Here is a 13,653-nt window from a genome sequence, read left to right as displayed (position 1 = left end):
ATTTTATGCACTTCTATCTGTATTTGTAGTCAGTTTTGTTAGTAGCCAATTTTTTTAGTCAATGTTTTAAATACATTGCGATGTTTTGCTGCAAAATTTGTAAATACAGTACAGTAGAGTCTCACTTATTCAACACGTTTTGGATTATCCAACACGTTTTTGTAGTCAATGTTTTCAATACATTGTGATATTTTGGTGCTAAATTCGTGAATACAGTAATTACTACGTAGCATTACTGCGTATTGAACTGCTTTTTCTGTCAAATTTGTTGTATAACACGATGTTTTGGTGCTTAATTTGTAAAATCATAACCTAATTTGATGTTTAATAGGCTTTTCCTTCATCCCTCCTTATTATCCAACATTTTCACTTCTCCAACGTTCTGTCAGCCCGTTTATGTTGGATAAGCAAGACTCTACTGGAATTACTACGTAACATTACCGTGTATTGAACTGCTTTTTCTGTCAATTTGTTGTAAAACATGATGTTTTGGTGCTTAATTTGTAAAATCATAATGTAATTTGATGTTTAATAGGCTTTTCCTTAATCCCTCTTTATTATCCAACATTTTCGCTTATCCAACATTCTGCCGGCCTTTTTATGTTGGATAAGGGAGACTCTACTGTATATGGAACAAAGTCATTCAGAAACTAGGTTATAAGTAACATCTTCAGAAGAGAATAATCAAAAGCCGTACGCATGTGTACCATATAGATAGATAGATAGATAGATAGATAGATAGATAGATAGATAGATAGTAGAGTCTCGCTTATCCAACGTTCTGGATTATCCAACAAGTCTGCCATTTAGCAGTCAATGTTTTTGTAGTCAATCTTTTCAATACATTATGATGTTTTGGTGCTTAATTTGGAAAATCATAACGTAATTTGTTGTTTAATAGGCTTTTCCTTAACCCCTCCTTATTATCCAACATTTTCACTTATCCAACGTTCTACCTGCCTGTTTATGTTGGATAAGTGAGACTCTAATGTATATTACTGAAACCATCAAGCTTACGTACCTTACGAGTGAAAAATAAAGTTATTGTTTCACCTCATTCAAAGTCTCTCTCTCTCCAAGTCCCAACGTAATCAAAATAAGGATCCTGAACACATGAACAGAGGGATATTTGAAAAAAAACCTGATCCATCCTCTCTATATTTTGGTGGGAGCATATTTTTATGTTTTTTTTAAAAAGCCACCCCCGTCCTCCCTCCTTGTACAGAAGGCAACTAAAATAATCAAAGGTCTGGAGACCATGAATCCCTATGAAGAGTGACTTAAAGACCTGGGCATGTTTAGCCTGTGGAAGAGAAGGTTGAGAGAAGGAGACATGAGAGCCATGTATAAATATATGAAAGGCTGTCATAAGGAAGAGGGAACAGGTTTGTTTTCTGATGCCCTGGAGACTAGAACTAGGAGCCATGGGTTCAAATGACAGGAGAGGAGATTCCACCTGAACATTAGGAAGAACTTCCTGACCATACAAGCTGTTCAACAGTGGAACCCTCTGCCTCAGAGTACGGTGGAAGCTTCTTCCTTGGAAACTTAAACAGAGGCTGGATGTCCATCTGTCAGGGATACTTTGTGCTTTTCCTGCATGGCAGGGGGTTGGTCTAGACCAGGGGTCCCCAAACTTTTTAAACAGGGGGCCAGTTCACAATCCTTTGGACCATTGGAGGGCCGGACTATAGATGGCCACCGAGCAATAATAATAATAATAATTAATAATAATAATAATAATAATAATAATAATAATAATAATAAAGAGGGTTGGAAGAGACCCCTTGGACCATTGAGTCCAATCCCCTTCTGCCTTTGTGCACCAAAAGCACAAGCAAAGCACCTCTGACAGATGGCCTCCCAGTCTCAATGTTAATAATAATAATAATAATAATAATAATAATAATAATAATAAAAGAGGGTTGGAAGAGACCCCTTGGGCCATTGAGTCCAATCCCCTTCTGCCTTTGTGCACCGAAAGCACAAGCAAAGCACCCCTGACAGATGGCTACCCAGCCTCAATGTTAATAATAATAATAATAATAATAATAATAATAATAATAATAATAGAGGGTTGGAAGAGACCCTTTTGGGCCATTTAGTCCAATCCCCTTCTGCCTCTGTTGTCCAAAAGCACAAGCAAAGCACCCCTGACAGATGGCCACCCAGCCTCAATGATAATAATAATAATAATAAAAATTACGATCTGCCAACTGCAAAAGGCCACCCTACTGGGATCTGCACACATCATCCAAAAATACATCACATAGTCCTAGACACTTGGGAAGTGTTCGACTTGTGATTTTGTGATATGAAATCCAGCATGTCTATCTTGTTTGCTGTGTCATACAATATAATAATAATAATAATAATAATAATAATAATAATAATAATAATAATAATAATAAGGGTTGTAAGAGAAGAAGAGACCCCTTGGGTCATTTAGCCCAACCCCCTTCTGCCCTTGTGCTGTGGGGGCCGGATAAATTGCTTCGATGGGCCGCATCCGGCCCCCGGGCCTTAGTTTGGGGACCCCTGGTCTAGACGGCCCTTGTGGTCTCTTACAACTTAATTGTTCTATGATTCTATGAGGGTCATATCTGCCTTATTGTGGTGGCCTTCAACGGTCCCTTTGTAATTCTGTATAAATACTCCTGAACATATGGAGAAATAACCAGAGACACCTTATCACACACCATCCCCATCCATTGATATAAATCAGTGGTTCCCAACCTTTGGGCATCCAGGTGTTTTGGACTTCAGCTCTCAAACCTCCTAACAGTTGGTAAACTGGCTGGGATTTCTGGGAGTTGAAGTCCAAAATACCTGGAGGCCCAAAGGTTGGGAACCACTGATATAAATGAATGAATAACAATAGGAAAAAGGAGAAGAAACTACGTACGTTGCTCAGGCACTGAAAACCTAATACATGGCCCTATATAAATACAGTAGAGTCTCACTTATCCAACATTTGCTTATCCAACGTTCTGGATTATCCAACGCATTTTTGTAGTCAATGTTTTCAATACATCGTGATATTTTGGTGCTAAATTCGTAAATACAGTAATTACTACATAGCATTACTGCGTACTGAACAACTTTTTCAGTCAAATTTGTTGCCTAACATGATGTTTTGGTGCTTAATTTGTAAAATCATAACCTAATTTGATGTTTAATAGACTTTTCCTTGATCCTCCCTTATTATCCAACATATTTGCTTATCCAAAGTTCTGCCGGCCCGTTTATGTTGGATAAGTGAGACTCTACTGTACATAAATTATAATAACAATAATACTAATAAAAAAACAGATAAAAGAATCTATGTTGCTCTTGCATGAAAAGTCTAATGCATGATGCTATAATTCTTATAGCGTTTTATAGTGTTTTCAGTGTTTTATTGTACAATGTTTTATGCTGATTTTATATTGGAAACCGCCCTGAGTCCCTTTCGGGAGAGAGGGCGGTATACAAATAAACTTTTACTTACTTACTTACTTACTTACTTACTTACTATATAAATAAGAGCATAATAACAATAAAAACAATAATAATAAGAAACTAAATTGCTCTTGCATTGAAAGCTTAATACATGATGGTACAATAATAAATCAACAACAGAAGGATGAAACAATGTTGCTATTGCACTGAAAATGCCATATAAAATTATTATTATTATGAATAATAATAATAATAATAAAAAAAAAGATGAACTGATGTTGCTCTGGAATTGACATCTGAATACATGGCACTGTATCTATGAATGCATATTCAGAATACAGTAGGGTCACTTATCCAGCATTCTGGATTATCCAACGTATTTATTTAGTCAATGCTTTCAATGCATTGTTATATTTTGGTGCTAAATTCGTAAATACAGTAATTACTACATAGCATTAATGTGTAATGAACTACTTTTTCTGTCAAATTTGTTGTATAACATGATGTTTTGGTGCTTAATTTGTAAAATCATAACCTATTTTGAGGTTTAATAGGCTTTTTAAAAATCTCTCCTTATTATCCAACATATTCACGTATCCAATGTTCTGCCGGCCCGTTTATGTTGGATAAGTGAGTCTCTACTGTATTACTATTAAGAACAAAACTATGAACCCATGTTCAATGTGTTGTCGAAGGCTTTCAGGGCCGGAATCACTGGGTTGTTGTGAGTTTTCCGGGCTGTGTGGCCATGTTCCAGAAGCATTCTCTCCTGATGTTTTGCCCACATCAGAAGAGCCTATGTTGTTCAGGCATGGCACTGTATATATAAATGCAGAAGAGTAGTAGTGGAAGAAACTATGTTGCTCAGGCACAGAGGGCTTAATACAAGGCTTTATGTAAATACATGAATTATATCAACAACAGCAACAACAAAAATAGAAAGATGGACCTATGTTGCTCTGACATGGAAAGCCAAATACATGGTGCTATATAATATATAATAATAATATAATATATATATATATATAATAATATATAATACTAACTGTGCCCGGCCACGCGTTGCTGTGGCGAAGTATGGTGGTATGGGAAATAAAGTATTGAAGTATTGGTGGTAGTTAAGGTAAAGGGTAAAGGTTTTCCCCTGACAAGTCCATTATAAACGGGTTATATAGCTGTGTGGAAGGGCCTTGAGTCTACACTTCCATATAATCCAGTTAAAATCAGATAATCTGTATTTTATAGGCAGTGTGGAAGAGGCGTAAGTGAGTGTCCCCTGGGCTGAGTGGGTTGCTAGGAGACCAAGTGGGCAGAGCTTAGCCTTCTAACTGGCAGCAATTGGATAAAAACAATTATTCCTCTACCTCTAATTAGGACTTTATTTTTCTTTTCTTTTTGTTGTATGAACATAGAGGCATGGGTGACGGGTTGTGCTGCCAAGTTTAGTGTTTCTGGGATGTGTAGTTTTGTTGTTTTGTCCTAGGACGAAATTTCATTACCCTTTTATATATATAGACTAACAACAGAGAGATGAAACCACTTTCTTTGTGAAAGCCATGCGCTGATTCCGAAGGACAGTCCAAAGCTCATGCCTCAAAGCTCATGAAATATTTGCACCACGGCTACAATGTTAAATACTACAATAAATACAATTATAGTTTCATATCAATTGGGATCCTACAAACCTCTGGAAACACAACAAAACAAAAGGGAAACTTTTGCCTGGGCTGTGGCGCAGGCTGGTGAGCAGCCAGCTGCAACAAGTCACTCTGACCAAGAGGTCATGAGTTCGAGGCCAGCTCGGAGCCTGCGTTTGTCTCTGTCTTTGTTCTATGTCAAGGCATTGAATGTTTGCCTTGTGTGTGTAATGTGATCCGCCCTGAGTCCCCTTCGGGGTGAGAAGGGCGGAATATAAATGCTGTAAATAAATAAATAAACTCAAAGGAAAGAGGGGATTGAACGAGTCCTGACCCGGAGAGGCCTCCTGGCCCGGTTCCTCCTTCAAGACCTCCGTGGACGGGCGGCCCCAATCCATCCTTCCTCCACGCGCAGCCTCTTCTTTGAAAGGCACGGGACCCTGGAAAGAAGGAAACATGGGGTTTCCCCAAGATTAACGCCTTACAGAGACACCCATTTGTTTGAGCAGGTTGTGGAAGTCAATTTGGAGAATGGCCTGGAGCTCGATCCATCCATCTCTCTGTCATTCATTCATGGAGTTGAAGCTCCACCACTATTTTATTTGGGCAAAACATGAGCAGAGGATGTGGCTCGATTTGAAAGGCTGAGGCTCCTGAAGGGAAAAGAGGGGCCTTGATGGCGCCTAGGTCTGGTTTGGTCTGGGAGCGAAGCAGGGTCAGCCTTGGAGCAGCCTTGGATGGGAGGCACCGATGGAGGCCAGGGGCTGGAGGGAAGGAGGGGAAAATCCACTGCGCCACCGGGGACTATATACACATACAGATATAGATATAAAAAGAGATATAAATATATACACATTATATAAATTCAATTTTTGTGTTTGAAAAAATATTCTAAATACAGTAGAGTCTCACTTATCCAAGCTAAATGGGCTGGCAGAACCTTGGATAAGCGAGTATCTTGGATATCTCCACTGTGGTGGAGGCTCCTTCTTTGGAGGCTTTTAAGCAGAGGCTGGATGGCCATCTGTCGAGGGTGCTTTAAATGCGATTTCCTGCTTCTTGGCAGGGGGTTGGACTGGATGGCCCATGAGGTCTCTTCCAACTCTACTATTCTATGATTCTATAGTAAGAAGAGATTAAGGAAAAGCCCCGGTGGCGAAGTGCGTTAAAGCACTGAGCTGGAGACCGAAAGGTCCCAGGTTCAAACCCCGGGAGCGGCGTGAGCCGCTGCTGTTAGCTCCAGCTCCTGCCAACCTAGCAGTTCAAAAACATACCAATGTGAGTAGATCAATAGGTACTGCTCCGGCGGGAAGGTAACGGCGCTCCATGCAGTCATGCCAATGGCCACATGACCTTGGAGGTGTCTACGGACAACGCCGGCTCTTTGGCTTAGAAATGGAGATGAGCACCAACCCCCAGAGTCGGTCACGACTGGACTTAACGTCAGGGGAAACCTTTACCTTTACCTTTAAGGAAAAGCCTATTAAACATCAAATTAGGTTATGATTTTACAAATGAAGCACCAAAACATCATGTTATACAACAAATTTGACAGAAAAAGTAGTTCAATACGCAGTAATGTTATGTTGCAATTATTGTATTTATGAATTTAGCACCAAAATATCACAATTTATTGAAAACATTGACTACAAAAATGCCTTGAATAATCCAGAACCATGGATAAGCGAGTTTTGGATAAGTGAGACTCTACTGTATCTATCTATATATGAGATCGAATATTTTTCCAAACACAAAAATTGCATTTATCTATACAGTAGAATCTTGCTTATCCAATCTTCGCTTACCCAATGTTCTGTATTATCCAACACAGTCTGCCTTTTAGTAATCAATGTTTTTGCTGTCAATGTTTTCAACACATTGCGATGTTTTGGTGCTAAATTCGTAAATACAGTAATTACTACTTCACGTTACCGTGTATTGAACTGCTTTTTCTGTCGATCTGATGTAAAACATGATGTTTTGGTGCTTAATTTGTAAAATCATAATGTAACTTGATGTTAAATAGGCTTTTCCTTAACCCCTCCTTATTATCCAACATTTTTGCTTATCCAACGATCTGCCGGCCCGTTTATGCTGGATAAGAGAGACTCTACTGTGTATATGTATATATATGTGTCCAAAAATATTGTATATAGGCAATATATACAATGTAATATATACATTTACCATATCTTTATATCTATCTATCTATCTATCTATCTATCTATCTATCTATATATAATAGTATTTTTGAGGCAAGTGTGAATGTTGCAATCGGCCAGCTTGATTAACATTGAATGGCCTTGCAGCTTTCAACAAAGGATTCCCCCAAGCAGGAAGCAGCCAGGCTTTGCATCTGCAAGGCCATTCAATGCTAATCAAGCTGGCCAATGCCCACATTCACACAAGAGTCCTCTTTCCCACCCTGGACATCATTCCACAGATATATAAACCCCACTTGCCTAGTTTCCAACAGACCTCACAACCTCTGAGGATGCCTGTCATGTATGTAGACGAAACGTCAGGAGAGAATGCTTCTGGAACATGGCCAGACAGCCCGCAAAGCTCACAGCAACCCATTTTACATATTATTTTATTATTATACAATATTAAATATTATTATTCTATACTCCATCATGTCCTGTGAGGATGCATTTGTTGTATTACATTATCATCACTGATGCACAATATTGCATTTCAATGGTATTGTATTACACCACTATATTTATCGCACTATATTGTTTTATATTATTCCTAGTATATATTATTACACGGCACAGGCATGTGTGAATTACATTACCGTATTGCATTATTAAAATAATGTGATACTGAATGCAATATTATATTACTTATAATAATGCAATTAATACATCTTTGCAAATGAATTGCACTTTTCTTTGCAAACAAAATAACGCAACAAGCCCTTGCTTTTCAAACTGTGAACATTATATTATTGTTTATATTGCATTATGAAAATAATGTGATATTGCAATTACAATATTATATTATTACTTATAATAATGCAATAAATATATCACTGCATTGCATTATTTTCTTTGCAAATTAATGCAAGAAGCCCTTGCTTTCCAAGGGAAACTACCCCTGAAAATAATGTGATATTGCAATACAATATTATATTATTACTTATAATGATGCAGTAAATACACCACTGCATTGCATTATTTTCTTTGCAGATGAATTAATGCAAGAAGCCTTTGCTTTTCCAACTGATCCCCTCTTATGTGTATTATTAATTATTGCAAAAAATAATTAATGCACTGGGATTAATGCAGAAAGGGGCCCCTTTTCCGTGTGCATCAGTCCCAGTGCGTTAATTAACAGGGCCTTAATAAGCCCTCTCCTAAACCAATCCCACCAGGGAAACGCCCTCAATGCAAACCTTGCAACGTCCTTCTTCTTGGGAGGAAAGACAAGAGGAAGCAGCACTTCGGGTTCCCAAGCGACTGCGGAGAGACAGAGAGCAAGGGAGCGCCAGTGCGCATGCGCCTCCCCTCCAAGGACTTCAATCACACAAGAGGGCGTTCGCATGGGTGCCGGAAGTGTTGGGGCCCCCTTCCCTCCCTTGCTTTTCCTCTTTGGCCTCCCATATCACAGGATTCTCCAGAAGAGCAGAAGCCAAGGCTGGGAAGGGGCCCCTCAAGGCCATCCAATCCAACCCCTTTCTGGTGCTTTTCCTCCATGGCAGGAATGAGGGTGCACTGTTGCATTACATTCTTATCACTGATGCACAATACTGCATTTTAATGGTATTGCAATACATCATTATATTATTATTTTATTATGACACAGCAAACAAGATAGATATGCTGGATTTCGTATCACAAAATCACAAGTCGAACACTTCCCAAGTGTCTAGGACGGTGTGATGTATTTTCGGATGATGCGTGCAGATCCTAGTAGGGTGGCCTTTTGCAGCTGGCAGCTCGTAATTTTGTCAATGTCTATTGTTCCCAAATGCCGGCTGAGATCTTTTGGCACGGCACCCAATGTGCCCATCACCACCGGGACCACCTGCACTGGTTTCTGCCAGAGTCTTTGCAGTTCAGTCTTGAGGTCCTGATAGCAGCTGAGTTTTTCCTGTTGTTTTTCGTCAATGCGACTGTCACCTGGGATGGCGACATCAATGATCCAAACCTTGTTCTTTTCCACAACTGTGATGTCTGGTGTGTTGTGTTCCAGAACTTTGTCAGTCTGGATTCGGAAGTCCCACAGTATCTTTGCGTGCTCATTTTCCAATACTTTTGCAGGTTTGTGATCCCACCAGTTCTTTGCTGCTGGGAGGTGGTACTTGAGGCATAAGTTCCAATGGATCACTTGGGCCACGTAGTTGTGCCTCTGTTTGTAGTCTGTCTGTGCAATTTTCTTACAGCAGCTGAGGAGATGATCAATGGTTTCGTCGGTTTCCTTGCACAGTCTGCATTTTGGGTCATCAGCTGGTTTTTCGATCTTGGCCTGAATGGCCTTTGTTCTGATGGGGTTGTTGTATGTCTTTCGGGCTGTGTGGCCATGTTCCAGAAGTATTCTCTCCTGACGTTTCGCCCACATCTATGGCAGGCATCCTCAGAGGCTGTGAGGTATGGATAAATTAAGTAAGGAAAGGAAAGAATATATATCTGTGTATAGTCCAAGGTGTGGCAAGAGTTCTTTGTCACTGGGAGCCAGCATTAATGTTTCAGTCAATCACCCTAATTGGCATTGGAAATGTTTTGTCCCTTGCCTGGGGGCATCCTTTGTTCAGTCAAGTCCTTATTGTGTTGGTTCCCATCTACTGTTTTGATTTTGGAGTTTTGTAATACTGGTAGCCAGATTTTGTTCATTTTCATGGTTTCTTCCTTTCTGTTGAAGTTGTCCACATGCTTGTGGATTTCAATGGCTTCTCTGTGTAGTCTGACATGACAGTTGTTAGAATGGTCCAGCATTTTTGTGTTCTCAAATAGTATTCTGTGTCCAGGCTGGTTCATCAAATGCTCTGCTATGGCTGATTTCTCTGGTTGAATTAGTCTGCAGTGCCTTTCATGTTCTTTGACTCTTGTTTGGGTGCTGCGTTTGGTGGTCCCTATGTAGACTTGTCCACAGCTGCACGGTATCCGGTAGACTCCTGCAGAAGAGAGAGGATCCCTCTTGTCCTTTGCTAACCGTAGCATTTGTTGGATTTTCTTTGTGGGTCTGTAGATAGTTTGTAGGTTGTGCTTTTTCATCAATTTGCCTATGCGGTCAGTGCTTCCCTTGATGTCTGGTAAGAACACCTTTCCTCTGGGTGGATCTTTGTCTTGACTCTCTTGGCTTGTTCTTGGCCTTGCAGCTCTTCTGATGTCTGTGGTGGAGTATCCATTGGCCTGTAGAGCCCAGTTTAGGTGGTTGAGTTCACCTTGGAGGAGGTGAGGTTCGCAGATTCTTTGTGCACGGTCTGTCAGGGCTTTGATTGTGCTCCTTTTTTGACTTGGGTGATGGTTGGAGTTTTTATGAAGGTATCTATCTGTATGTGTAGGTTTTCTGTAAACTGTGTGGCCCAATTGTTGATTGGGTTTGCGGATGACCAGAACATCTAGAAATGGCAGTTTTCCTTCCTTTTCTTTTTCCATGGTGAATTGGATGTTTGGGTGGATGCTGTTAAGATGGTCCAGGAACTTGCTGAGTTCTTCCTCTCCATGGCTCCAAATTGTGAAGGTGTCATCTACGTATCTGAACCAAACAGTTGGCTTTTTTGGTGCTGTTTCTAGGGCCTGTTTTTCAAAGGCCAATGGAGACTCCACCACAGACATCAGAAGAGCTGCAAGGCCAAGAACAAGCCATGAGAGTCAAAGGAAAGATCCAACCAGAGGAAAGGTGTTCTTACCATACATCAAGGGAACTACTGACCGCATAGGCAAATTGATGAAAAAGCACAACCTACAAACTATCTACAGACCCACAAAGAAAATTCAACAAATGCTACGGTCAGCAAAGGACAAGAGGGATCCTCTCTCCTCTGCAGGAGTCTACCGGATACCATGCAGCTGTGGACAAGTCTACAGAGGGACCACCAAACGCAGCGCCCAAACAAGAGTCAAAGAACATGAAAGGCACTGCAGACTAATTCAACCAGAGAAATCAGCCATAGCAGAGCATTTGATGAACCAGCCTGGACACAGAATACTATTTGAGAACACAAAAATGCTGGACCATTCTAACAGCTATCATGTCAGACTACACAGAGAAGCCATTAAAATCCACAAGCATGTGGACAACTTCAACAGAAAGGAAGAAACCATGAAAATGAACAAAATCTGGCTACCAGTATTACAAAACTCCAAAATCAAAACAGTAGATGGGAACCAACACAATAAGGACTTGACTGAACAAAGGATGCCCCCAGGCAAGGGACAAAACATTTCCAATGCCAATTAGGGTGATTAACTGAAACATTAATGCTGGCTCCCAGTGACAAAGAACTCTTGCCACACCTTGGACTATACACAGATATATATTCTTTCCTTTCCTTACTTAATTTATCCATACCTCACAGCCTCTGAGGATGCCTGCCATAGATGTGGGCGAAACGTCAGGAGAGAATACTTCTGGAACATGGCCACACAGCCCGAAAGACATACAACAACCCTGTGATCCCAGCCATGAAAGCCTTCGACAACACTTTGTCCTGATGTCTTGCTCCTGGGCTGCAAGGATCAGGCCTTCTGTCTCCTTCTTCAGGGTCCCATTCGTGAGCCAGAGCCAGGTCTTCTCCTTATCAGCTTTTCCTTCAATTTTGTCAAGGAACTTTCCATGCAACGTTTTGTTGTGCCAGCTGTCAGCTCTAGTTTGTAGTGCGGTTTTCTTGTACTGGTTTTTTGTCTGCTGTGCTTTGAGGAGTTTCTGATTTTTGACTTCAATCAAGCAGGTTCTTCACTTTGCTTTACATCTTCTGCCAGGGCATGTTCTTCTTCTTTGACTGCTTGTTTTACTTGTAAGAGTCCTCTGCCCCCTGATCTTCTAAGCAGATATAGCCGGTCAACATCACTATTATTATTATTATTATTATTATTATTATTATTATTATTATTATTACACTATATTGTTTTATATTATTCCTATATATTACGACATGGCACAAAAGCCACAAAGGGATTGCAATAGTTAAGAACTAAGATCCCAGCCATGAAAGCTTTCAACAACACAGTTAACTATTTTGTACTGGCATATTTTTTTTTAGAAAAAACATAGCATTATGTACAGTATATAAAGGGAATATATAATATTAATATTAATTATATATTATATATTAAATGTAATATTACTAATAATCTTACCATATAATGATATAGTACAATATAGTAATTTAATGCTTATATTGTGCTATGCTTATAATATATTGTATGTTCATTTGATTTGTAAGCCGCTCTGAGTCCCCTTTGGGGTGAGAAGAGCGGGATATAAATGTAGCAAATAAATAAATAAATGTATTATGCATATAATTTATAAATACTGTATGCAATTTAGACAATTATCAATTACGTGGCTTTCGGCCCATTCTGTATATATTATATTATGTTAATAATATATTATAATTTTATTTAAAAATATATTACGAAATAACATGCAGGATGTATTTTCATTCACTGGACCAAATTGGGCACAAATACCCAATGGTTTTAAAAAGGGGATCTTCAGGGAATCTTCCCTGTACAGACCATCTCGGGCACTTTGGTCAGCGGAGGAGTCCCTGCTCTCAGTCCCACCTGTCACAAGCATGGCTGGTGGGAATGAGAGAAAGGGCCTTCTCTGTGATGCCCTCCCTAAAGAAATAAAAATGGCCCCACCCTCCTCCCCTTTAAGAAACAGTTAAAGACACCTCTATGCACCTTAGCATACGGAGAGGAGGAGGATTAACATAATTGTCACCCTATAGCAGCTATGGTCTAAGTGAAATTAGAACAAGGACTGAACATTTTCAGCAATTTGGGTCACTTAAATTGGTCCAGGTATATGCTGACCCTGAGCACTGCACCTGCGGGCCAGGCTTTTCTACTTCTGTTGCAAGCATAACTCCAAAACGTCTGGGAGCCCCATTGAACCCCACCAACGATTGACTTGGGCAAATTGGGCTTTTGGTGGGAGGATTCGCCATCTGTTTCCAAAAGGGAAGGACAGGAGGAGAGATCTTCAGCCTTCTCTGCCAAAGGGGTTCCTAAGGCCATCAGAAATATGTTTTCTGGAGGTTTTTGGCGACCCGCAGGTTGAGAAACGCTGACCTAGACATTCCTATAGAGCAGGCATGGGCAAACTCCGTCCCTCCTCCAGGTGTTTTGGACTTCAACTCCCACAATTCCTAACAGCCGGTAGGCTGTTAGGAATTGTGGGAGTTGAAGTCCAAAACACCTGGAGGAGGGACGGAGTTTGCCCATGCCTGTTATAGAGTATAGCAAACACATCTCTATATATTTTACAGATTCTCTCGCACGATTCTATGAACAACGTCATGCGAGTTGCACTGGAGGGCTTAAAGACGGGCTCTTTCAGGTCAGCACCCATATTTGCCCATCAAGCAGGGATGTGTTATTGCCCCCACTTTATTTTC

General features: G+C 40.2%; 1 protein-coding gene across 1 annotated transcript in view; it reads right to left on the bottom strand.

Annotated features, from left to right (window-relative positions):
- The window catches only part of LOC100552101 (oocyte zinc finger protein XlCOF6), a 29,689-nt gene extending 21,109 nt beyond the window's left edge, over nt 1–8,580 (bottom strand). The window contains exons 1-2 of the mRNA XM_062973196.1: nt 8,479–8,580; nt 5,413–5,518 (exon numbers count right to left, since the gene is read on the bottom strand). Coding sequence (XP_062829266.1) covers nt 5,413–5,476 — 64 coding nt within the window. The 5' untranslated portion in view covers nt 5,477–5,518; nt 8,479–8,580. The remainder of the gene's footprint in view (nt 1–5,412; nt 5,519–8,478) is intronic.
- Nucleotides 8,581–13,653: the final 5,073 nt, after the last annotated feature.

Source organism: Anolis carolinensis, chromosome 2 (genome assembly GCF_035594765.1).
Source record: "Anolis carolinensis isolate JA03-04 chromosome 2, rAnoCar3.1.pri, whole genome shotgun sequence".
Lineage (NCBI taxonomy): Eukaryota > Metazoa > Chordata > Lepidosauria > Squamata > Dactyloidae > Anolis > Anolis carolinensis.
Note: the sequence above shows the minus strand (reverse complement) of the source record. Positions and strands in the feature narration are given on the sequence as shown.